Source organism: Plecotus auritus, assembly GCF_963455305.1.
Source record: "Plecotus auritus genome assembly, chromosome: 5".
Classification (NCBI taxonomy): Eukaryota; Metazoa; Chordata; class Mammalia; order Chiroptera; family Vespertilionidae; genus Plecotus; species Plecotus auritus.
In genome coordinates this window covers 174,470,007-174,497,123 of record NC_137776.1, presented here as the reverse complement: position 1 = coordinate 174,497,123, position 27,117 = coordinate 174,470,007, and the positions used below count along the sequence as shown (strand labels likewise).

The 27,117-nt window shown below is 46.0% G+C and overlaps 1 protein-coding gene across 1 annotated transcript in view; it reads left to right on the top strand.

Annotated features, from left to right (window-relative positions):
- The window catches only part of PAPPA (pappalysin 1), a gene marked incomplete at its 5' end in the record, with an annotated part of 220,415 nt that overhangs the window by 119,524 nt on the left and 73,774 nt on the right, over positions 1-27,117 (top strand). Inside the window, one exon of the mRNA XM_080671094.1 lies at positions 10,466-10,659. Within this exon, the coding sequence (XP_080527220.1) occupies positions 10,466-10,659 (194 nt within the window). The remainder of the gene's footprint in view (positions 1-10,465; positions 10,660-27,117) is intronic.

Genomic DNA, 27,117 nt, shown 5'->3' with positions numbered 1-27,117 from the left:
ACAAGCGGCCCTTTTGGAGTGGATTGCTGGAGAGATTTTCCAGAGGAGTGTCTGGTTAAAATTGGATAAAAGGATGGTTGGAGGCTCATCTTAGGAAAAGCAGGGCTGGGAACTCATGGCAGGGGTGTCGGAGGAGAATACGGGACACCCAGGAAGTGGACAGGATTTCAGCCTGCCTGGAGCTGAGACAAGAGCATGAAAGAAAACAAGAGCAGGTTGTGGAAGCAGGCAGGGACCAGACGATTTCTTGACGCCACTGAGTCTCAGAAAACGTTGAATGAATATCTTCTGAGGTAGCCTGTTGCATTTCCACACCAACTGTAGTTTGTTAGAAGAGCTTTCTACTGTGTCCGCTGGGAGCCTTCTGTTCCTTAGGGTCAGCGTTTTCATACCTATGTGGACGTCGCTTCATGAGGGTGCCTAGCTTGGGCCCCAGTGGTCACCAGTGGCTTCGAATTGGTCTGCCCAGCCATCTCCAGGGCCAGAGGAGACTTCCCTGACCTTCATTCTGGCACCTGCAGCCAGCAATGCCATCTGCAATCTCACACTCTTGTTTGAGTGAACACCTCCAGTTGGTGGAAACTGATTTCAGAGAGAGCACAAATCCCAGGAACTTTTTCTGAACATGAATAGTGATGCCCACCCTTATCATCTCTGATCAGAGTACAGGGGTTTTGATTGATCTAAAATGTTCCAAGTTAACTCTTAAGATTTAGAATTGATTTCCCCCTCCTTTCCTTTCTTCCTACTTTCCTTCCTTTGCCCCTTTCTCCCCCCTTCCTCCTTTCTCTCCTTCCCATTCTTGATTCCTTATTGGAAAGAGACAGACACATGCTCACATTTCTGTAAGAACAAAACTCAGTGTAACACTATCAATCAAAGAGCACATCGGTTCAGATGAGCACAGAATCCTTTTTAAAGGACAGAAGAGTAGCTGGTCCATCACGTAAGACAAAGAAAACGTACCTGAGTGCAGTGCACTCTTGCCCAGTGACTCAGCTTCTCTCTTCTGAGCAGCACCGACTTGGAGAAGGAGGACACCGTAGCTCCAATGCCTCATCCTTTGGACTCACATGAACCATATGGCAGGAGGATAGTCTTCCTGGCTGCCCACACTCATCAGAGCTCAGGGTGGGAGGTTTCTTGCATAGGAACCCTTCCAAGAACCCACCACACTGTGGTCACCTTAGTCACCACCAGCTATGCCAGACGGGCTTGATGGGCGTGGTTTTCACGTGGGGCCCTGCTTTGGCCTCGATTCCTTGGTTACTGCTAACATAGCATCCCATTGCTAAAAAGTCTCTCTTTTCTGTACCTTGAAGATGTCTTAACAGACAGATAGGCAGCTTGTTTTACTGAATTGAAGAATAGATATGATGTGTGTATACATTGACTTTTACTTGAAGGCACTGTTTTTTTCATGCTCATCTACATGTATTTGTCACAGACCAATTTTTGTTTGACATTGCATTATATATCCAGTGTTTATACAATGAGCCTTATTCAGTCAACCCAAACCTTGGGCCTAAAATAATTAACCATGCAGCATTTAGTGAGTCACTTAACCTCTCTGAATCTCAGTTGGGATACTTGCAAAATGAAGCATGAGAATGAGATAATTTCTAAAACTCTTGCAGCACTAAAACCATCAATTATTCATTCATTCAGCAAATATTTTCAGATTGTCTTCCATATCCTGAATTTGGAATGCAATAGTGAGCAAAACAGCCTACCTTTCAGCTCTCGCAGGGCTGCTCTTCTGTTTCAGAAAGAATGAAATGTTCAATTAAACTTTTAAAGAAGCAATATAATGCTGTGTAGGACATAAAATAGACTAGTGGGGGCGGGGGGAAAGTGACTGCAGTGAAAATAGTGTGGTTAGAAACGGTCTCACCAGGCAGGTGATGGTTGAGTTGAGACCTAAACAATGAATTAAAAAAGCCATTTGATGATTTGGGAGATGAGTTCTAAATTGTAGCTGTGATAAAAATATGTGAAAACGACAACATGTGTGAGTATGTTCCATAGCATTATTTTACTTGATCATTACAGCCACTTTTCAAAATGGGTAGGAAAAGTGATTTTTTCATATTTATTAGACAAGAATGAAACCCAGAACAAGGAAGATGTGGGTTGCCCAGTACAGGAGAGTAAGTTAGTGACAGAGATGAGCTTCAAATTTTGATTTCCTCTACATAATGTCATCTGCTTTTCCTTATAGTTCTCTTCCGTGTTTGTCAGAATGGTTTCACCTGCACCCTTCTCAGTCTTCATTTTGCTGATCACGTTTTCCCATCTCCAGACCAAAAAAACAACAACACTACTTTAATGATTAAAAGAAAAAATATATCAAGTACCAAATATGTAGTAGAGTGACTTAATTGAAGGAGATCTGAAATTAAAGGTAGCTGATTTAACTCTCTCAGTCTACAGAAGGGGAAAGTGCAGCCCAGAGAGGGAAATGACTTGTCCCTAGCCTTGGGCAGAATAGAGGACATCTACTCTATAGACCCCCGTTCTCTTGACCACGCTATTCCTTTTGAAACAGGGACCCATTCTTTATTCTTTCCTTCTTGTTTTTTAACCTATTGATGTATTTATTTATTTGGGGGGTGATGAGATCACATTAAAACCACTGACATTCAGTTTGTAGTTTGCTACCTTTCATCACTGTCACTTTCACATACTCTTCTGCATATGAATGTTTCAGATGGTTTTTCTCCACTTATTATTAGCGTATATTACCCAAGACAAATCTCATTGTATTTCCTGTTCATACTTTTAAAGGCCTTTGCATCATAGGTGTTACTCTTCCTCTTGTCTATGCTTAGGACGCCAGGCGTATTTCACGGCCACTGTAGAATCCATTGTGGTACTGACATTTATCCCCTCTCTCCTATCAGGAGATAGCACTGAAACCAAAAGAGACCGGCTAAAACCCATTCAGGGCTTTGAACATTCATTTCTATTGAATGTATTGTCATTTATTAGGATCACTATCTTTGCTTACAATCTTTTTAGGCCATTCAAATAACTGTACTAAATTCAAGGTGATGTAAATGCATTTTCAAGTTCCAATTCATAAGACCATCAAATCTCTTTATTAAATTTCATTTTAGTATGCACCACATTTTTTACCTAGATATTTCATTTCTTTGCAAATTCAGTTAAGAAAAAAAAATTTAGGACAGATGGTGAGTCGATGTCTCACAGGAAAAAATATTACGGAATGGTTTAGATAGAATTGGATTGTTCCCCTTAATATGTGCTTGAATTTGTATTATGATCTCATTCTAACTAATATTTTCATAAAAATCTTTGTGTAGTAGAATGCTGAAACAGATTCAAATCAGGTTTGAGCCATCTTCAATATAATCAATAACAGAGATTCTAAAACTCAAAAAGAGCTTTGCTAATTCATTATTTACTGAATACCTGCTTTGAGATTGACGTTGTCCTAAGTATTGGGGATGTAAATAGAGGTAAGACTGGAGCCAGCCCAGAAATATCTCACAATCCAAGAGCTGTACATTTTCATGCATTTATTCATTCATTCATTCATTCATTCATTCATTCAGAAATATCAGTCACAGTATGGCAAGGCAGTGCTCTTGATCCTAAAGAAAGAGGTGCATTTTGAGACATACTCCTATAAATCTTATCATAAATAAAAATTCACTTTAAATAGTGAATAATACTGTGAAGGAAATAAAAATACAGTGGTGTGCTGCTCTCTAATGGGGTGGAGAATAGGATGTGAGCTCACTGTAAGTAGACAGTGTTGTTATTTGAGGAAGTACTATTTAAACTGAGCCTTAAGTGATGAAAAGGAAGAGAGTGTGAGAAAACCCAAGAAAAAAGTATTCCAATAAAGTGAATAACATGTGCAAGTTCCTGAAGCAATAACAAGTTTGGCTTATTTAAGGAACAGATTCTTGTTGAATTGATGCATTTATGTATGAACAAATAAATGAATGGAACCTAGTGAGCAAGAGGATAGTAATAGGAGACATTCAGAGAGAGTAAGGACTCATAGGCCATGTTACAGATTTTGATTTTGTTCCATGTGACATGGGAAGCCATTGAGGTGTTTTAGGTAGGAAAGTGGTCTGATATAGTTTATGTTTTTAAAGGACCACTGTAGCTGTACTCTAGGGGAGGGAAGATTGGGAATCAGACATAGAAAAAGCTAGTTAAATGAGCAATACCTCAGTGATGATGGCTGGGATTAGGGTGCTGGTGATGGAGCAAAAGTAGATCTTTTTGGAATTTTCTGAGATGAAAGAGTCTCTAAGATGTACTTTTTTTTGGTTTTGGTGAGTTGGCTAAAAAAATAGGAGTGATGATTCAGAAGGTTTTGGTTTAGCCATTGTTGAGCAATGTTGTCATTTTCTAAGAGGAGGAAGAAAGGAATGTGGGGAGAAACCATTACTTCTGTTTCAGACATGTTGATTCTGTGATGACTTTAAACAGATATTTAAGTAGAGATGTCAGTGTTGGGACTCAGAGAAGAGGTCATATCTAAAGAAATGTTTGAGTCATTAGTGCATAAATGTTCTAAAATTTGTACTTAAAACTTAGGACTGGATGAGAGGATGTAGACATATAAGAAAAAGAGGGCCTAATCGCTAACCCTGAAACGTGGCAACATTTAGTAAAGAGTTAGGGAAGCAGAAGACAGCACATGAATCTGTGTGGGAAGAGCTGGGAGCCAGAAGGAATAGGATGGCATGGTGTCACGGCATCCAAGAGAGAACACTGCGACCTCAAGGAAAAGGTACTTCTTTATATGCTTCAAGGTTCTTTGACTTTGAGGTGTGTGTTAGCAATGTTGAAGTCAATGGTGATCTTGACAAGATTGGTTTGGGTGGAGTGGTGAGTACAGAAACTCGATTGGAGAGAACTAAAGAGTGAGGAGGGACTGAAGTGGGGAGGCCTTCAAGCCAGTGTTGTCAGGGCGAAGAGGACAGAGGACAAGGCTGCCCCTGGAGGGTACTTTCCATGGCAGGCCTGAGAGTGGAGTGGAGTGGCAGCGTGAGACTACGTCTATATTCGCTCTTCTTTTCCTGGTGCTTTTGGGTTGCTGAATGGTGCCTGGTTGTCACAGTGAAACACAAGAAGGAATTTCTGGCCCACTTTGGTATGTGGCCAGCCCTTGAAGGAACCCGAAACCGACTTCAGCTCCTCAGGTTCAGCATCTGAAGCTGGTTAGTGGATTCATGGTTCTATAGGAGCCCTTGGCCACCCCATCGTCTGTACCCTGGACAGGCTGATCTGGTAGAGAAGGTTAAGGACAAACCCCAGTTTGAATAGAATTAAATGAGGTCAGCAGTGTAGGTGTCTCACGAAGCTTTTGAAGGATCAGCGATGCAAAGTCTCTCAGTATTTCTGTTCCAGGGGAAACATTTGCCAGTGGAGCCACCTCCTACGTCCCAGGCTTTCCTGTTGCAAACCTTTAGGGGTTAAGCACTGTAGTTGTCCCTGTTCCAAGGAGCTGTTATTTGGACACAAAGATCATGCATATTTTGGTCTTTTCTTATTGTTGTTTGGATGAATTGTTATGTGGCATGAAGCTTGTTGTGGTTGGATCCATCCCTAAACAAACAGCTGAACTTAAAAAATACTATTTTTTTTTCCTGGTGTTTAACAAAATAGAAAAAAAAAATAGTAATCATTGGACTAAAAGAGACTATCCCAATGCCAGTCAGTCACTGTTCCCTCTGGAAATAGAAACAAATGCGAATTTCTCCAAAGCTGACCCATCTTCATAAACAGGAAGTTTAGAAAGACAGGTAAATCTATCCACCCTTAGGAAGGTAGCCTATCTAAGAGTCTGTGTTCAAATTCTTTGCTTCCTCCTGAGTCCTAAACCAAATCCATCTCCTATTACTTAAAACTCTCACCTTCTCATTTGCAGAGAGTTGTTTTTTTGTTTTTGTTTTTTCTCAATGGGCTGTAGACTTGGTAACCCCCCAATAGCTTCTCAGACTAGTTATATTTAGTTCACACTAGTGGCTGTTCTGAAAAGTGAAATCAGAGATTCCACAAAATAATATCGAAACTTGGTAAAGGGTCAAACACGATTTTGTAGCCAGAATCGTATACTGAAAGCCCAGTCTGATGCGACAGCATGGTGCTGTAGAAAGAGCACTGCACTGTGAGTTTAAGACCCATCAGTCTAGTCCTGTCTCTACTGGAAATTTCTCTGAAGGCTTCCATAAGTCACCGCAACATGTGAACCTCGGCTTCCCTCATGTAAAATGAAACTATTGCTTTCAGCTCCAAAGTCATCATCATCATCATTGACCAATTATTGATCATCTGTTATGATCAAGCCATCTGAGCATCATACTGAACAGTCAATCATTCAACCATTATTCAGAGGAGGAAACCATGGTTCACAAATTCTAAGTGATATGCCCAAAGTCAAATCAATAGTAAATGGAACCTCTGCTAAGCAAAGTCAGGTCTACACCTCACTGCCTCTAAGACTGTGAGCCTCACAGGTAACAGCACACCTTTCTTGGTCAGGAGAATCTTCAAGGTCTCCCCATCTGTAAAGGATAATGTTCAAATTCCTTAAAGTGGCATTGCAGTCCTTCCTCAGTCTGGCTTCAGATCAGCTTTTCAATGTCTCAGCTCCAGGATCCATTGAACTCCCTGAATTGTGACCTTGCCAGACATATACACACATGGATCAAGATGCAGTTATATTCTTCCCAGAACATGGGCAAATTCTTTTGATCCTCCAAGATGCTGCCCCCAAAGCATATTCTCAGGAAGCCATCCCCCATTTTTCCAAGTAGTGTTGATCCCCCTGCAGGAAAGGAGTCCTGTTGGATTCATTAGTGTATCTCCAGTGCCAGCGCAGTCACAGAGCAGATACTCAGAAACTACTGGTGAAGTGAATTGATAGTCCTCACCAGTTCTCCTCTGAGGATTAGGATCTATCTTAGCTGAGGATGATAACATCCCTCCCTCCTAAAATCTCTTAAGATTGGGCACTGTGCCTTTAAAACCTGTATTACTTTTCCATCTCTTAAGTCTGTTATGGTAGTTGATCATACCCAGCCCTATATTGAGGCAATCTAAAAGGGAATCTTGTCTCCAGTTTATATATGGGGAAACTGAGGAACAGAGAGGTGAACTAACATGCTAATATTACCCGGTAACCAGGGGCAGATCAGGAGGGTGAATCCAGGGTTTCTGAATTCAAGGATGAGAACTTTTAACAATAGCTTGAATGCCAGTGTTTGCTTATATGTCAAAGTAAACTCATCTCATTTCCCTGAAGCGTGGCTTTCTGAGTTTTCAGATAGGGGTGATGATCTCTGTCTCAGTGTCCTTTGGACATGCCTCGGGAATGCAGAGGCATGTATTTCAGTTCCATGGTGCAGACCCACGGAAATCAAAGATTACGTAACGCGAAGCAGCATCAGCTGTGTCTGTCCACTTACAGAGTCCATTGGGCTCAGGCTCTTGGAGCTGAGCTCATTGCTTCCAAAAGGAATAGAAAGTATCTTTCAAGTAAAAGCTCAACCATGGAAGACAGACTTGGCAATGCCCCCCAGCCACAGCAAGACTCCTCACTGCATAGAGCAGATTTTTAAACCTGTCACCACATGAAAGGAACTGAATCTGAATTGTGGGGTTCCCTCAATGTCAGTAGAGGTTCCCTCATGTCAGGAGAGGACGGGCTGGGAATCAGCCTGTCCCTGCAATCCCCCTGTAAGCCAGTTGCCACCAGTGTCTCAATAACTTTCCCTTCCCCCTAACACCCAGTGTAAAAACTTTATTTTTCAAAGAGCACAGCATTTAAACTATATTTTGACAAGAGTATATGCATCATAGGTGCCAAATTTTAGTTATTCATTCATTCAACAGATACTTACTGAGAGTCTAATAGGTTTTCACAGTACTCCCAATGGGATGTATTATTATCAATGCTACCTAGCTACTACATGGAAGGCAGGTGGCAAGGTGATCATTTGACTTCAAACTCTTTTCACAACAATCTGCTCCCCTCCCAGCATAAAGCATTCAAGAAGCACTAAGTAAATTGTAATGAAAACAGAAAGGCCAGTCTTGTTCTATTGTTTTGTTGTCACTGTCTTTGTTTTTCCTGGCCACACATTTGTATTCCATTCCCCACCATATTCCCTTCAGTGCATGGGGCATGGGAGTAGGGATGGAGAGAGAATTCCCCAGATGAAGATGGGCAGCTGTATCTGAAGGGCCCATGGGACTCTAGCAAGAGAAATGAGTAGCAGAGCCCAAGGATGTTATTCAAAAAAGGGGACTCCGAGTAGCTTTGTCAGCAAAATCTTGGGGCAGAAACCAGGGATCTTTCCACTCCCCTCTCTCTTTCTTCTTCTCTTTAGCTCTATCTCCTATCTCTCTTTTAACTCTGTCTATATCAATCTGTCTATATTAACTATCTGTCTATTTAGGTACCTATTTACCTACCTATATCTATCTCTTTCTCTCTTCCATTCCCAGGTTCTGCTGATTCTAGACAGACATATATTAAGGTCTTAATCATAATCAGGAAGAAATTAGCCTTCATGAGAACTCCAACTCTAGCCCCAACTCCTGACACTCTGAGGTCTCTCTGATGGGGGATTAAATGGTCTTCTTAACGACTAGATCTTCTACAATCTTATTTTAATCTTACCTTACTGGTCTTCATATTAGAAGAGCAGAAAGGTGTTGCCAAGAGTCAGGCAACCCCATGATTGTATCTATAGGGGGCTGTGCTGTAATTATTCTATAGATACCACACATAGGGGGAAACCCCTCTGCTAGGTGTCAAAGGCCAGGCTTGTACTTCCAGCTCTGTGGACACCTCACCTGCTATGGCTCTCAGGGTTCCAATAGATAAAATGGGAGAGGGGCTGGCGTTGTACACACTATCTCGTGAAATCACTGCAACCACACAAGGTAAGTATGAGGGAAATGAAGTTCAGAGAAGACAGGTTATTTTGTTTCAGTCCTACACATCTTATATATGGCAGAGTTAGGATTGGAAACTGGCTTTACCTGATGCCAAAACCTATGCTCTTTGCAGTTCCCTGTCTTGGGTGAGTGAAGTCTGCATTAATGGTTGGTCTTTCTTGGATTGGGCCTAAGCTTTATTTTATGTGAGTTGGCCACACTGACCAGGACACTGGAGCTCCAGAGAGTGCTGAGCCTGTGTCCGTCCCTTGCTTGAACTCCCAGGCATGCTAGTAGTCACTGGAGTCTGTGCTGGCTCCAACCTATCCTCAAATAATTGAATTATAATGAATTGATTTATTCTGGCTCTTTCGATAGTATTTCACTATGTAAACTGCAGAAATAAACAAGGGATTTTGGAGCTTGGAAGGGGCTCAATATTCTGCTGCCCCTGAATTCACGGACTCCTTTTTCAGATAGTCAGCATCCTAGAAATCCCAGCCTTATTTCTGCTTGACCCAGACGCTTTCTGTTATGGGGAAGGCTTCTTGAAGGTGTTTTAAGGCGAGTGCTGACTTCACAAGCTGATTCAGTTCAGTCAGTTAGAAATAAAGTCACCCCTTAGAAGATGAAGCCCGTTATTGTAGAATGGGCAAGGCTTGGTTGGCTTATCTGAAATGCCCAGGGTATCTTACAAGCCCTTAAAACCTAGAGAATTAGATAGGAAGAGCTTCTAGCATCAGTGGTCTAACCCCCTTCTCTATAATAAGTATAATCGAGGCCAGAGAGAAAGAGTCCTGTCTAAAGTAAGAGAGCAATTTAGTTACAGAGCTGGGACTGGAACCAGCCTCTCTTGTATATAAATTCACTCTTTGTGTGAAACCGAAATCCTCTTGGAGCTAAATAAACCTCAGTTTGCGACTAGGGAGTTCCGTGGCATCGGGTAATGTCTCCAGAACCTGGAAAGGGAAAACCTGAGTTCGAAACCAGGATCCGGCATTAACACTGTGATCTGGGGCAGATTGTTAACGATGGTGTGAGATCTCGTTTCCTGATCTGAAAGACTAAAATGATAATTAAAATAATAACCTTCCTCACCAGCTTGCTGTGGGCTCACTTGGGGTAATGAAAGTGGAAGTGTTTGTGAGTTGCACGCGCGCGCGCGCGCGCGCGCACGCGCGCGCGTGTGTGTGTGTGTGTGTGTGTGTGTGTGTGTATGTGTGTAGTAAAAAACACGTAAGATCAATCCTCTTAAAATGTTAGGTGTACAGTACAGTATTATTAACACAGTATATGTCCTGTTATGACTGGCTTATGTCATTTGTGATAATGCCCTCCATGTCTGCTCGTGTTGTCACATACGGAAGGATTTCCTTCTTTTTTGAAGGCTGAATAATAATTCGTTGTTATGATCAGCGATGGGCTTTAACAGTGCTGATGATTCTTCTGGTCCAGTTCCACAGCTGCTACTGATGGCTGAGACCAAAGGACCAATATCTCTCTGTTCTCTCCCTTCGTGTCTCTCCTGCAGATGAACCCAGCCGGTGCTATTTCCATGATGGTGACGGGGTATGTGAGGAGTTTGAACAAAAAACCAGCATCAAGGACTGTGGTGTCTACACGCCCCAGGGGTTCCTGGATCAGTGGGCATCCAATGCTTCAGTTTCCCATCAAGACCAGCAATGCCCAGGCTGGGTCATCATTGGCCAGCCGGCAGCATCCCAGGTAAGACGCCAGCCACGGGTGGCATTTCCTGCCGATATTCTGAATCTCTACTCTGTCCCTCAGAGCTTCCCTCCTTGAAGGTAGTGTCATTGGATGTGGCCACGTGACCATACCTCTAACCAAATGTAATTCCAGAGCCTCACGAGTACCATTTCTCAGGGATTAGATGTGGAATAGCTAAGCACAGGGAAGGAACATCAGGGTAATGACTGTCTTCCTATGTCCCTACCTGTTATAATTCACATTTAGGAAAGAATTCCATTTTGGACATACCACTGGAATTCAATGGGAAGAACACATTCTTTTGGGGGAGTCTCACAATTTATTTTGTGTGTATGTGTGTGGGAGGGTACTCCTTGAACACTCCTGTGAATTTGCTGTGTGGCCTTGGACCAGTCTCCCCACCTCTCTGGCCCCCATATTTTCCCATCTTTAAATTAGAGAGTAGGTCAGCTTGATGATATCTAAGGACCTTCCCAACTCTAAAAAGCTGTGACTCACTCCCCAGTCCCCTAATGCACTATTTGTGTTCCAGGGTTCTTCCCCAAAGGACTCTCCGCTCGGTTGAGGGACTAAGAGTGTTGGGGCCAGCAGAGCTTATGTGATTCTAGGGATGGCTGTGCTGTCCCCAGAGCCCCCTTTCCAATTATCCTGCTGAACAAGCACCTGCCTTCTTCCGAGACTCCCATTTCCCAGAGACACGACTCAGTGCTTCTGACCGCCTGGCCCAGTGGCTGCCTCTGAGGCCAGCCTTCCTCCTGGCCTTGTAGATGAGTCATTATACTGTTTCCCTGATTCAGGGTCAGGGGGGATAGACCTGATTTCTAGATAAAAGAGAGATGTGACCTTCTCCTGGGGCCCAGTAAAAAAAAAAAAAAAACATTGGATGAGGTACAAGGTGGGTACATTCACTTATGTGTTTTATAGTTTTTATCTGATCATTTCTCATTTACCCATTTGCTTATGTTTACATTCATTAGATTCCCTATTCATTCCTTTGCATTTGTTTATGACTGCCCTGAGGAGAATGTGTGGAGAGAAATGGGAGCACAGTATTCCCTGATGCTTCTCATGGGCAGTGCCCGCCTGGTGAGTGAATGAATGGGTAAATGAATGAATGTCTAGGCCTCATCCTACCCCTGTGCCATCGCTGTACTTGAGGAACTCATCTTTGGCTACACCCAATTTCACGAGCTCTAATAATCAGTTTGTGTGTCTGGCTCCCCCATTAGGCTGCTGGTACTTTCATAACTGGTTTTGAGTTTTATTCATCTCTCTCCCCTTCTTCAAGTACAAGATCCAGATAAGACTAGCTGCTCAGAAAATGTGTGTTTAATTGATTATAGATTCACACACGTGCGCACACACACATACGTGTACACATTGCTACATATGATGAACAACACTAAGAGACAATGTTCAAGAACCAGATCTGTATGACAGAGAACGTCCTGCTCAGGGTTGGCAGGGCTGGCTGTCAGTAGAGCCAGGAATTCCAGATTCAACACCAGCATCCCTTTCTAGAAGTGTTTCAAAAACATCATTCAAACAAGGGAATTATTAACACACTCAGACTCTCACAAGAGCAAGAAAGGTAGCGCTTGTGCTTAAAAATCACCCAAAGGTTATCGCTGCTAATGTGAGAAGAGGAGAGAAAGACTTTTCCAGTCTTAGCATTTGAAAGAGACTGCATGGGGCAATTATTCCACTTTGGTAAGGAGGGGGCTATCAGGAATTATGGGCAATTATCTCTTCCTAAACAAAAATCCAATTTTAAAAAAATCATTATCAATACTACAAAGAGGAGATGAGGAAACAAAATCATCCTATTGAATTATTCATTGCAACCAATTTTATTTTAATGAAATCGACTAGGTTCCATTACTCTGGGCTTGGACATAATCTTTGTTACAAGGAGACTTCAGCTGTAACTAAATTTGCCATGATGAGATCAACTCACTGGAGAATACAGGGTTGAGGAGGGGGTGTGTGTGCAGGCTGGGTGTAGGGCCAGGCAGGGCGGCCTGGAGGGCTGTTGAACGAAGTCTCCTGAAGTGCCCCTCAGAAAGCAGATGCCTAGAAATCATTCATACACTGCGCCCCCATCATGTGCACACACACACATGCACACAAACGTGCACACACACATAGCCTGTGTAATCCTGAGTAAGGCTGTTTGTGGAATGGAAACTAGCTCCCTTCTGACAGCATAGCAGAGGGGGACGAGGTATAACCATGGCGCTCATTACCTTGTGCAGTGATTAGAGGAGGCTGATAGCTAATTTTCACCCTGTCAGGGACTCCAGTGAAGAAGTTGATGGCTTGAGAAAAGGAGTTGGGAGGTACTTAGATGCACCTTCCCCCTACACAATTAAGCTCTTCTCCTCCTTCTTCCTCTTTCTCTTTCACACACACACGCATACATGCACACACAAAAACACGTAAACATTCCTACAAAAATAGGCAGTGTAGGGGCAGGATTCCAGAGAGTAGGAACAAAAGTAGACACAGGAGAGTAGTGGAGGGGACCGGGGGTCTCCAGGTCCACCAGCCACCATACTGGACACTCATACATCTCATAGCCTATCCCCTTGCCATTCCTCAAGCTAAGAAGTATTGCCCAGCTTGGAGAAACCGAGAGGCGGAGTGGCTTCCCCAAGGTCCCATAGCTCATACATGGAGAATCTAGGATTGGAAGGATGTCATGGAAGATGATAGCAGAAGCTTAGGAATATGTATGTGATCATGTTCAGAAGTTGAAAGTAACTGGATTCCTGGCAAGTATCCCTGGGAAACAAGCAGAAAGAATCATAGGTGGACAGATCATAGAGTTGTTGTCACTGTGCAGACCCTGTGAGATACGTGAATTCTCTGCCTGACTCATGGGCACTGCCCACAGCTTTGAGTTCAGGCTGCTTCCACTCCCTGTCCTGGGGGTCCATGAACTTGGGCAGTGATGAAATGACTATGGTTGTTTCCATTTTCTCTTTATAAACCAGTTTTGTCCTACTCTGTCTTCCCCTGATGCTATAAAAATGAGAAATACAAGTGTCTATTGAAGTCATGTGTCTGGCTCTATGCTGGAGTCTGTGAAAGAAACAAAAAAAGGGGGTGGGGAGAAGACCCAACCTCTGGCCTTGTCTGTGTACAAGACTTAGGCATGAGAATTCTCTGGGGAGAAGCCCTGTCTGAGTAAGTTGGCAGGGTCTCATCATGACCACTAGAAAGAAGAAACAGTCATTGTGCTATAGGAGTCCAGAAAATTGATTAAACTTGATTTTTTATTTTGTATAAGCTCTCCACTTTAACAGTTTCTGAACTCTCTCTCCTTTCTCCTCATGCAAGATCCCCAAATTTGGTTAGGACTTAGTTACTCCACCCTGAACATTTAGTTTTATATTCAAATGTTACCAGAAGTATCAAAACTTCCTGGTTGTGCAAATTGGGCTGAACATCCTATAATAAGAGACATTCTTTGGATATTTTGGCCATGCACCTTCCTGGCCCAGCTGGAATTCAAGAAGTCCCTGAAACAGAACAAACATGGAAATGAACCCAAAGAATCCAGTTCTCTCTGTTCTGGGAACCTCAGAAATGGATTGGTTTAAAGGTGCTTTTTGCAAAGATCCCATCTTGTTCTTATTTTGTCTCCATGTTTCCCATTTCTCTGGTGCTTTACACCAAAGGCTGCCCAAATGAGATGGAGCTATTCTCTTATCGTGCCCCCACCCCCAGCATTTCTACCAAAGCCAGTTTCCTCTTCTCCAAGCAGGCACCTCCTCCTCCCGCAGTGGCCTAGGGAAAGTGTGGAAACACTAAGGAATGTGCAGTGTTCTCCCAGGAATCATGGACCTTCACTCAACCAACCAGTTCACTTGGTTAATACTTTAAGGCTAAGATTTAGGCTAAGCAGATCCAGGGCAGTAGTTTCAGAGTCAAGGTAAAGAAAACCTTGAGATTGAGAACCATCCGTAGTTGGATGGAGAGCCTTGTGAGGTGGAGAGGTCCCCACCAGGAGGTTTCCAGCTGAGCTGGTGATGGAGCAGGAGATGCCTGTGTTGGAGACCTAATCATCTCCACTTCCTTTGCAATTGGGTCTCTGACTTCCTATTTATTATATCTACCCCTTAGTGGGTACATCCCCTGGTTCCTTTGACAATTCGCTTTGTTTCTTGGCATGCCTATAATACCTCATGCCTCTGTTAGAATACAAATAATGATTTGTCTTGTGTTATAGCAATTTTGTATTAATTCATTTATTTGCTTGATCAAAAAGAAGTCTATCTGAACCCTGCACTGAGACCTGTGGGCAGGTGGAGAGCATGGGCGCTGATGGGTGAAGAGGAAGTCGTGCAGATGTGGCTTTGCCCTCCTAGCTTCTCTCCTTCCTTGGGAACCTGGAGTAAATGACTCCTCTGGGAACTTCAGTTTCCTCCTCCAGAAACAGGGAATGACACCCTCTACCTGTTGGAGATTAAGAGAGCAAATCAGCAAAAACACGTAGCCCTGGGTGTGTTTTTTCCACTTAGTGTGGGTAGTGCCAAGGTTAATTTCCTCTCTCATTCATGTTAGGCTCCCCTAACACCCTCGCCCCAGGGCTGGCCACAATGACCCACCCAGTACAGCTCAGTCAACACTGGGTTGAGTTCAACACAGTTGTGTTAGCAAATGTTCACTCCAGCCTCAGGACTGTGCCAGGCATTTTGAGAGACTGCAAGGAAGTTCTGGCCTTTCTGCTGCCCTCATAGAGCTCACCGTTTCATCAGAGGGTGTGTCCATCCAAATCTCGGCCAAGACCCAGGAGTGTGAGAGTTGGAGGAAGTTACGCTGAGGAAACCACGCTATTATCGGCTTACTCAGTCTGCAGGGGTGAGAGCCGGCATGTAGGGATGGGAAAGTCCTGTGCCCACTTTCAGAAGGTCCTGAGCAAATTGTAAAAAGAACATCCAGTTTCTCCAGGCTCTGCATCCATTTTTCTGAATCCTCCTACAAAAAGAGGAATTTCTGTTCTCACATGACAAGTTGGGACAGTGAGGTTCTGAGAGCCAGGTGACAGACTATGGGGGCATCCTCGCAGGGGCTGAACCAGGGTGCAGGCCACAGTTCATATGGACTGACGGGCAGGACAAGGCAGCTCACGCCTGCTTCAGGGACTGACACAGGAGAATAAGCCGAGAGAGCCAGTGCCTTCGCTTCTCTGCATGTGAAGGGTGCATTCAGGAAACACCAAGAAAGTAGGGGTCCCTCTTTAGTCCCCCCAACATTTCCCTGCTGATTCTGCCATGCTGCCTAGATCTCCACCTGTAGGCTCTCATTCTTTAAGGTTAAGTGTTGCCCTCTTCAAGAGGCATTTAAAATGTGTGCATGAAAATATGGGAGAAACATAGGAAAAGTTTGAAGCTCTCAGCCCCTGAGTGTAAAAGATTGCTTTGATTTGGGATGTATGCCTGACTATTTCTGGGTTCTGGGAGAAAAAGGAGGAAAAGCACACACAGGACACTTGTAGAGGGAAGAGGAAACTTCGTTCCGTTTACAAGTTTGCCACAAGTCAATGCAAAATAAAGGGAAAGTCAAGAGACATGAACTAGAAAGGTGTATGGGGACAACCTTCAGGTGCTTGAAGCTTAGACTTGATCCTGAATGTGATGGGGAGCTTTTAAGCAGAGGGCTAACAATTGGGTACTCATTTGAGGAAGGCAGTGACATCTATGGGATATCTCCTGTATGCCAGACCCTATACTAGGGTATAAAACTGCGAAGTTTTACTTCCCCTCTCTCATGGTGAAGAAACTGAGTCTCAGAGAGATGAGCCCCCGTCACCTCTGGAGCTCTTTCTCCTACTTCCTTTTCTTAGCCCACGCTACTGGTATTCGTTATAAAAGCCTCGCTCAGAAATCTTGCATGGACAAGCAATTCTCCGATGCTGGTTGGATGATGTTATTTGCAAAGGGCAGAGAGAAACCTTGGGCTCACACTCAGTGCTGAGGTCACTTTGAAGGGTTGTTCCTTCCCCACGTGAGTCTTCAGCAAAGCATGCGGCTCTTCTCACTAGTGACTTGGGACCGCATCTGCCCATGTTGGAGGGAGGAGAAGGGGCGAAGGGAACACACAGAAATGTCAGACAAGATTCCAAGCAGTTTTCTCCAATACCCACGGGATCTGCTTTCTCCTGGTGGTTTCTGAAAAATGTTTCAAGAGCACATGTGCAAGTCATCTGAGGAGACAGAACAGAAAGTCCATGGTCTGTTACAGCCTGTCCTGTTGGTGTGGGGCACCCAGAAGTCCTCCAGGAGAGTCACAAACAAACAGTGTTTGGGTCAGAAAGGAGCCCCCTGATCTGGTCCCTACAACTGCCTTGAACTTGTCGGGGAGCTGGGCTGGGAGGGACTTTAAGTCAATCACATTTTTCAGGATCCCAGCAAAGGCCTCTCCTCCCCGCCCTCTCTTGCTCCTCTGCCTGCATCCATTCACGCTTTCAATGCCTCCAAGTGCCAGGCACCATGAGTAGCCTTGGAAACTTGCAGTGATGAAAGTTTTCAAAGAAAAACGAGATTGAGGATCAGATCAACCTAGTTCTCAGGTCCGGGTCTACCACTTATAGCTGACCCCTTCGGGTGAGCCCAGCCAGTTATCTTTTTCCCCCGCCCAACTCCTTATCCATAAAATAGGAGCGGTAACATCCATATGGTGGGTGCTTGGCCAGGATGACACCGATGAGCCAGAAATGTCATTTTCCTTCTTACAGCCACTAAAAAGTTTTTTAAACAAGTGATTCTTACTGCCAATGAAGTTACCGTAACTGAGAGACCCAATTAGGAACAATTGAGGTTTTATTTTATTCTTTTAAGAAATACTCTTTTGGTCATAGAAATCAAAGCAGAGAGAGACTTTTTTAAGAGTCTCTTGGTCTTACTTCACTTACTAAGATTTGACTTTGATTAAACAACTTCCCTAAACCTCGTCATCTCCTAGCTGTTAGGAAATGGTCCTGATATTTGGATTCAAAAGCAGTGTAATCTCATAGTGGACTTATTATGTCCAAAGCATCACTTTGAGCAGTGGGTAGAGGTTGAAATGAATGATTCAGCCACTGCCCTGTAGCCATCTGTCGTGTCCATGGAGGACAGGGGACACTGGAATAGGGCCTTCTAATAAGAGACAGATGTTGGCCAGCTGCTGTGATGCGTGGACAGAGGGGAGTACATGGAGGGGGAAGGGGGAGCCTGAGTAGAAGCGGGGCCTAGCAGGCCTCGTCATGTGGCAAGCAGGTATCAATGGCGCAGGGCAGCCTGGGTGGAGGAGCACGTCTTCATCTCTTGCCTGCCGTTGCTCCTGACTCGAAGCCCGAAAACAAGCAAGGCTCTGCGGGCTCGGGCATACCCAGCACTGCCAGCCCACGCCACTGCCCCTTTGGGAAGACTCCTTGGCTCTTGTCTCGCCTCTTCCTCATGCCTGACCCACTACCCTGCACCGTCTCTGTGCTCCACGTCTCCTTGCCTATCATGGGACTCAGCACCAGGCCCTTCTCCATTCTTGCCTTTCATCTTCTCTTCTTCCCTAAATTATTGTTGTTGCTTTAAGTGGGGGCAGTGGTGTGTAGCCAGGATGGCCTTTGCTATATAATTTGGTTTCATGTTTGGTACCCAAGAAACATGTGAAAAATGTAAACAGTGTCTGCTCTCTGAGGCTGGGGTACACTTAGGAAGCAGGAGCCAGTCGAGCTTGCTGAACCCACTGCTCGGGGAATTCAGTTCTGCCCCCGGAACCTCGTGCTCCTGCCTCTAAGTCTGAAAGGAAACTTTCTCAAGCCAGGCCCCGAGGAGGGGTTCTGGGGGGAATTTGAGTTTGGGCTGTGCACAAGATTTTGTTTTTGTTTGTGTTTATTTGTGTTTGTTTTTCATGCCCCCGACCCCCACTCTGCACTCCCCAGTCTTTACTTTTTAAATTAGCCTGGATGTGTTATCAATAGAACCAGACCCAAAGGGGCCTTCTGGCCTCTCTCCCAAGCCAGCCATGGGTTTCCTGACTCCTAATTCGTCAGCCAGATCCAGAGCCCGGAGGCCCTGCGTACATGTGTGCATGGTCCTTTTCCAGAGAGTGATGGGCCCAGACAGGCAGCGAGAGAGGGCCCTGCCCAGAGGCCTGCTTCCCTGGGCTGCTGTCCACTCTGGGACCCGCTCCCAAAATGGACCCACCTGTGCAGTTGGAGAAAGGGGACCCTTGGCTGACGTCTGCACTTCTCTCCATCCTGGAACAGATGATCTTAAATATACATACTCTTAAATATACATAGATTCAGGAGCGATCTGGTTTGCTGGCAGGATAGCGGCTTCAGGAATATGGATGTGGGCGATACCCAGGTCCAGGTCTGTGGTGCAGCTGCCGGGGGCAAGAAGTCCAAGGACTGAATATCAGTTCAGTGCAATGTGAGGGAGGAGATACACTGCCATGCAGCAGGGAGCTGTGGGCGGGAGTTTAATGCCCCAGAGCAGGCAGGGATGTGTCACTGAGAGCCCAGGCTCCTCGCCAGCTGTGTTCTGCAGGTGCACGGTCCTGTAGAGTAGCTTATAGCCACCTGTTATGTTGAACCCATGAAATGTGGCTCATGAGACTGAGGACCTGAACTTTTAATTAATTTACATTTAAATAACCACATGGGGGTGGTGGGCTTTCCATTGCATAGGAAGAGTGGATCACATTCTCCAGAGTGTATCACATCCCAGTGCTGCCACTTACAGCGAGATCTCAGGCAAGGTACTTCGCCTCTCTGGTCTTCAGTCTCTTCATCTGTAAAATGGGAAAATTAAGTGGGAATTGTGGGGATTCCAGCAAAGAGCACCCATAAAACATTTGGAACAGTGCTTGGTATAGACCTAGTATCTAAAGTCATTCAGTTCAGTAGTTTCATAAAATTCTTATAACCAATCTATGTAGTAGGAATTATGTTCCCATTTCACAGATGGGGAAGCAAAGGTTCACGCAAGGTCCCCTACTCCAAGTAGTGGAACAGGAGTATATCCAGTTCTTTTAGCCCCATAGCCCATGCACTTTCTAGTGTACCACACTACCTCTCTTAACATTTAAAAAATAATAATAATACTTCTCTCTTTCCCAGAGTGAGATAGGACACACTAATCTTTTGGTGATAAAATGTCTTACATCCTTTAAGTCTGCCTCTGCTCAATGGGTGGTTTTTGCCTCTGGAGTACATTTTCCATAATTCACAATAAACATTGGTCTCAGTGATCTCTTGCCTGTGGAGCTTTCTATATGGTTCCTGATGGCCTATAAAACCCAACAGCCTCTGCAGACTGGGCCTTGCGTGATCTCTGCCAGCTTTTCCTCACAGCTCGCTGCCTTATGGATGCATTCTAGGCCTTGGGGGTTCTATTTCTCCTGCCCAGAGCATTCATCATTCACTTCTCCACCTCATTTTTTTTAATGTTTTTAAATTTAATTAAAGGTATATATTTTCTACGTTCACTATTATTTTATATTAGCTTCAGCTGTCAGCATAGTGGTTAGATAATCTGATACTTTACAGTTCCCCTGGTATTTCCAGGACCCACCTGGCACCATACATGGTCATTACAGCTTCTCCCCCTACGTTAACTATTTGCCCAAGTCCAGCACAAATGGCACCTCTGCCCTGTGGTTTCTTCTGACCACCCACGACGTGCTGCCCTCGCTCTCCGACAGCACCTATCCCTTCTGAAGCACCCAGCCACCCAGAGCGCAGGCTGCCTCTTAGTCTGCATTTGCCTATGTTCATGGCTTTCTGTACCAAATGGCCTGTGACAGCTAAGGACGGGGCTCCATCTTCTCCCTTTAGTATTTCCAGTGCTCAGCAGAGGGCGGGCCACCTGCAGAATATTCGGAGAATATGTATGATCCACTGAATGACACTGTTGGGAACAGCCCCTGCTGAGTGATGTCTCCTTTATGATCGGCTTAAACATACAAATCAGTGTGTCTAAGTGACTCCCTTATGTGCCAGGTGACATCCCCATGTTCCTACAATAGGTGACCAGAGTGAGCAGCGCCTTAAGTCCCCTGGTTTGTCCCTACATGCCACCATGTAAGTCGGGGGGAGATGTCCTGAAGGCCCATCCTGACCCCAGCCCCAAATTCTCAGTTCCTCTGTGATCGCCCGCCACTCTGGAATGTTAGCTGTCTGAAGACAGGGCTTTTATGTTGTTGTTCTCCTATGTTCACTGCCATGAATTTCAGCATCAAGAATAGGGGCTGGCACATAGTAGGCATGCGATGACTATTTATGACTAAGCCTGCACTTTGCACTGTGACAGTTTTGCACAGAAAATAGGAAACTGCTTCTGGAAACTGGGCCTCAGGACTAAAGCCTCTTATTCTGGGAAAGACTGGGGCCTCGGGAATGTCCCCGCAACTAAAGTCCTACAGAGATGGATGGAAACAGAGCGGGCTCTTTCTGGCTTGAGACATTGTGGTTCACCCTCCGAGAGGTCTCCCAGGGGGGAGACCCAGCCCAGGAGGGTGTGAAAGTGCAAAAGAAGGGAAGAAGGCAGGAAGGAGAAGAGAAGAGGAAAACAGAAATGTGGAGAGAGGAAAGGGAATGACTAAGCAGTAATAAGTGACAGTAACATAATTGTGATGACAAGAGCTGATGATCATGACAGGAGCAGTGTGAATGGCCGGGCTACCAGAGCGGTTACTTCACGACTCCACCCAGAGTTTTACACAGGTAGCGGCTAACTTTCACTGGCTTACAGAGGAATGAATTGAGACCCACAAAGGTTAACTAACTTACCCAGCCTTCTGCAGCTGGCCCAGGGGTGGGGCCGGGAAATATAGAATTTGAACCCCAAACTGTGGTCCTTGAGAGACAGGAAGAAAGAAGTAGGAAGGGATGGAGGAGGGGCCTGCTTACTGTGTGTGTAGAGTGTGTGGGGCTGTGTCTGAGACTTGCGTGTGCTCACCCTACACTGATCCTCCAGGGCAGGCACCATCCTCTGCTTCATTTGCAGTGGAGGAATTAGGGCTTTATGAAGGGTTCAAGGTCATGCTGAGAGTCAATGGAAGAAGCTTAGATTCCAGCCCACATCCCTTGGGCTGGGAAGTGTGTGTGACTTCCACTGCTCGAAGGAAGGTTCAAGAAAGCAGCAGGGGTAGGGGTTGTTGAAGAGCTCACGTTGGGGATCTCAGGTCATGCTGCAGTTGTGCCCAGAGACCTCGTCTCAGAACAGCTGCTTCCGTACCCTGCGTTTGTACAGATGTGGGCTGCCTGGGTCAAGGGCCCCACTGGGAGAAAGATCGCGCCAGAGGTGTCTGTCTGTCACAGGAATCTGCAGAGGAGGTGGTGGACACGTAAGTCAAATATGTCCTTTGGGCATTTGGTGGGCAAAGCCCCCAGTTTGCATGTCATGATCACCACCCCTCCTTCTGAATTCTGGAGGGGCAGGCAGGAGAAAAACGTCACCCTTGTCCTCAGGAATGAGAGCCCTTGTGTGAGCTTGCAGGCCAGCAGGATGCTGGGAAAGCATCAGCAGTCCCTGTCCTGTTCCCTGCATATGTCCAGGCATTGCATCCTTTGGAGCTTCCTCCAAGGAGAGGTCACGCTGGAGGCAGCACTGGCAAGAGCACTGTCTGCCCTTCTAAAGCAACGAGGAGGGAGTCAATAGCTCCGAGGGTTTTCGGCCTTTGCTCGCGGGAGTTATAGGTGGGGATCAGAGACCCTGAGAGCTCAGTGAGAACCAGGGACGGAGCATGCTGCATGGCCCTCCTGGCGTTGAGTGGGGTCCTGGCAGGTACAGTGACTCCTCCTCTATCCTGGATACAATGCAGAACACACAGATCTGAATTAGGCAGCTGGCAAAGACAGGAAAGTGGGAGAAGGTAGGAAAACCAAAACAACCAAGCCCTAGTTTCAGGAACTTGAGAAAGTCTTGTTCTTTTAACACAGAGATGCTTTTAAGTGAAAAATCACTCCCCTGACCGGTCTTCAAAAGGCCAGTGTGGTCAAGACTGCCGTTAACCATCACTCGGCTATTTCTAACGGAGGGTTTCGGTGACCAGGCCCACAGCTGGGATATGGTCACTGCTTTCTTGACTCACCCACGAGTATCTCAGGGCTCTGAGAGAAAGGCCAGGAAGGCTGGAGGCTCCCGAAGACACCCTGCTCCGCTCTGCATGGCTCCGAGCTGAGTGGTGGTTCCCAAGTTTCAGTGCTTTGCTCCAGAGTTGGCTGCGTTTCCCAAGTCCACTCTGGAGCCAGTAGAGAGGGCATTTCGGATTCAGACTGATTGGGTTTGTGTTCTTGGTCTGAGGCGGTTTTGGAGTGAGGGGTTTAGAGCAGCCAGAAGTGCCTGTTCCTGCTCTGGAATCACTGTACCTCTGTATTCTGGTCTAGAACGGGACGTGTCTCAGGCTCTGCGTACTTCTCTAGACCTGGCAATGCCTCTGGGCTCTGAAATAAAGATCCCGGTGCTTCTGGCTGGCCGTGCCCCAGGGCTTTCCCGCAGTGCAGGCAGTGTCTCTGCGTTCCCATCTAGTGTCAAGTGAAGATTCTCGTCAGAGCTAACAGCGCCCTTCTGATCTGATATGGCGTCTACACTGCTTTTCTATGCTGATCTAGAATAATGAAATGGCATGAATTGCTTTCAGTATCAGTGTTTTAGAAAAGGAAAGATTTGGACACACAGAAAGTTAGCTATGTGTTTTTTTAAAAAATGTGCTCAGAAATCTGTTTGCAACAAGATTCTGCACCTCGAACTTTATCCTTCATGCCTCTGCTGTTGACATCATCGGAGAAACGGGCTGGTCATGGCTCAGCTGTGGCCCAGCTTCCCTTCTCCTGCCTCTCTCTCTCCAGCCCCTGCTCTCCAGGGCCCATTTGACATGAAGTCTGCATTTCAGACCCGGCCCTCAAGCCGAGATTGCCGGGGCCACTCCCTCCTCTCACCCATCGAACCCAGAACCTGCTGTGCTGTTCTAGGAGTGTTTGCTGGACCTTCCACCCAGTTCCCTCTATGGCTTTGAGAGCTTCAGGAGAAGAGATTTTTGATTTTTACCTTTCTTTCTTTTTTTCCCCCCTCTGGGATCCATTTTCTCATGTAGATCGTGGGGAATTAAGAACCTAACACATAATCAGTGCTACATTGATGTACTATAGTGAAGGAGTGAATGTATGAATTAATGAATGCATTGAGAGAGAAATGTGGGCTTTGTCTGGGAAAAATAACTGGAGACTTCCAAAAGGAAAGGAAGATCTCTGGGAGCCCCAAACCTCTGCCTCTCACCCCTTAGGAATTTCAGGAAGGTCCCACCACCCACTCTCCCAACCCTGTCAGCATCTCGCTGTTGGAGAAGGCACGGCTGCCATGAAGTCACCCACGGACCATCTGGCTGGGGATCCCGTGTTCCTCTTCTGCTACAGGGATTACGTAAGCTGGACAGCAGCCTCCAGATGTTAGCAGTTTCTGCTCATTGTCCCCTCCCTTTTCAGCAACAATAATAATAATTAAAACAAACACAGGCCCCGTCCCCCACCCGCACCCCTGAGATTACAAACAGGTGGGCCCAGATGGCCTTCCCTCTCCAAAGGCCTCCTAGTCTCTAAGCAGAACAGCTGACCCTTGGCAAGGCCTGCCTTGCACAAAGTGGAAAAGCCAGGCCTGCCGCCCTGGGCCGTGGGCCCCAGGCCCCAGCAAGGGAACCTGGCCATGTCATGAGAAGTCCCTATGCTGGTCCTTCCCTCTCCCTGGCTCCCACCCCCAAAGCCGTGGCCTCCAACTTAAATGGATGTATTTTGGAGGACGAAGTGGCTTAAGAGATTAGTAATGAGATCCCAAGTCTTTCATTGCTGGGTCAGGAGTTCAGCGCGGGCCTGGGTGACTGGTGAATGGCATAATTACAGAGGCTGGAGCAGGCCTGCCAGGGCCCCTTCGAAACGAGCCTGCTGGGCCTTTCAAGGGAGGAGTTGTCAGCAGCACAAAAGCCGACGACCACCGCATCCGACACTAATCACTCTCCCTTGTTGGAGGATTTACTGGCTGGAGCCCCTGCCCAGCACCTCCTCACAACTGGCGTCTGGGTTTCGGTGATGGGCGCAGCCACATGGGGAGAGACTGCCCAGCCCATGGGATGGAGTCCTGGAAACTAACCTTCCATAAAATGCAAATTGGTGACCAGTGCCATCCTTTTAATCATTACTACTACTGCTATCGTGGTGATTTCTTCCTCTCCCTGGGCCTCAGTTTCCCCATCCAGAATGGGGTCCTTTGAATCTCCCCTTCACAATGATGTAAGAATGGAGTTAGTGGAGGTGAAGCAGAGGGGTGCTCATCACTGTCACCTCATTATGATCACCATTTACATTGTGTCGGCTTCAGTTTCCTCATCTGTATAATAGGGGACAGACGTAGAGTAGTACAGGCAGGGTCAGACCCAGGCAGGTGTGGCTTTGGCACACTCTGTACTCCCCTGCCTCACAGGAATGTGAGCATCTGCCCTTGGAACAAAGGTGCTGGCCATAGTGGCTGGTTTAAACGATGGCACAGAAAATATGTTGGGTTTGCCACCTGTCAGAGGTGCTCTGTCAGGCCTCTTGCATAGACTTTCCTTTTGAAGAACGGGGTATCCAATCTCTGTCCCCTAGAAATCCAGAGCCTTTGTTTGTGAAATTAAGCAATTGCATGAGCAGTGCCAGTCCCCAAGAATCAGTTCTATGATTCTGAACCATCTCTCTTCTAAGACACCGCTTCCCCTCCTGTACAGAGGTTAGCATGCTGTAGAACCGTGGCATCTGGCATGATCTCTTTGCTCCAAGCCCTTTTCTTGCACAATCATTGGATCAGGTCAGGAGAGTGCAGCCCAAACCATAGGATTTCAGACCTGTGGGAAGGTGCAGGCCTGGAGGATGTTAGACCCCTTAGGCATGTGAAATGCCTCGTAGGTTATGGACAGACCCAGAGGGAAATGAGGTGCTAATCACCCCAGAGCTGAGCTCCAAGGCCAGAGGGCATGGATACCAAATTATCTTATCTGGAAGTGTCTCCTGGTGGAGGCCCAGGTCTGCTGCTATTTCCAGAACTTGTGGTGGGAGGAGGTGCCATTGCTCTGGCCACACACTGGCACTCTGTGCAGAAAATGCCTCTTTGCTTGATTGTCAGTGCACGTCAAATAATAAATTCTGGGACTGAAAGAATGGCAGTCCACCCTCCCCTCCCCTCCTGTCTCTTTAAGGCAGGCATCAAAGGGGAAGGCTGCTCTGGAGGCCTGGGGAGGTAATCATTGTTTCTAAGAGTCTGTGCAAGAAAGCCTGGTGTCTCTGTCTCCTTCTCTCCCTGTCTCTCTCTTTCTTTCTCTCTCTCTCTTTTTTTTTTTAACCCTCACCCAAGGATATTTTTCCATTGATTTTTTTTTTTAGAGAGAGTGGAAGGAAGGGGGAGAAACAGAGAGAGAAGCATCAATTGGTTGCCTCCCACATGTGACTGGGGATCATGCCTGTAACCGAGATACATGTCCTTGACCAGAATCGAACCTGCACATTGGACCCTTCAGTCCAAGGGCCAGTGCTCTATTCACTGAGCCAAACCAGCCAGGGCTCATTCTTTCATTTTCCCTCTCCTTCCCTCCCCTCCCCTCCCCTCCCCTCCCCATTGTTATCAAGTGTGTAAAAAGGAGGTTAGAGAAGGGGATTGAAGGTGTGTGTGTGTGTGTGTGTGTGTGTGTGTGTGTGTGTGTTGTGTTCTGTATCTTTTAACCCTCAGTGACCCTTTAAGTTGTCTATGTTCAGGGGGTCAGTTTGGAATAAAGGGCATAGGAGAGAGGTCAGCGTGGACTTAAGGATGAGGAGAAGAAGAACTTGGGTTGGGGAGGATGACAGGATGCTGCAGACAGAGAGGCCTGAACCTGGAATGGGAACTTGGGTTGCATGGGTCATACGTCATCATTTGCGAAGAGGCATGGAAGCACTTGTTGGAAAGTCTGACATATAGCGAAGGATCAATAACATTATCATTATTATTGTTAGTACATTTTTAAAATTCAACTCATTGTTGCTTAGTGCCTACTTTAGGCCTTCCTCCGCTAGTTATGCTGAAGACGTTAACAAGCAAGACCCCATTGTTTTTCTCAGTGAGCTAACAGCAAGCTCAAGGACTGCAAATGGGTTCATTTCCTGGGCCACTCCTGACCAATCACATGCGCTCATGGTAGCCTTTGTTGAGATGGATTCAGAGGCCTGTATGGCGGGGAAGAGCATGCACGGTTTATTAATGCCACCTGTCCTGAGATGGGGGAATGCCGGAACCCGGCACCACATGTTGGCTCAACTGGTCCAGTGGGCTCAGGGGCTGTTCCACTTCCTGTTAGCTATCAGCCTCAGTTTCCCATCTGGAAGTAGAGTGACTAATACCTTTCCCATAGGGCTGTTTGAAGGATTCAGTGAGACAATGGTACCCAACAGGCTCTGTGGTGTAG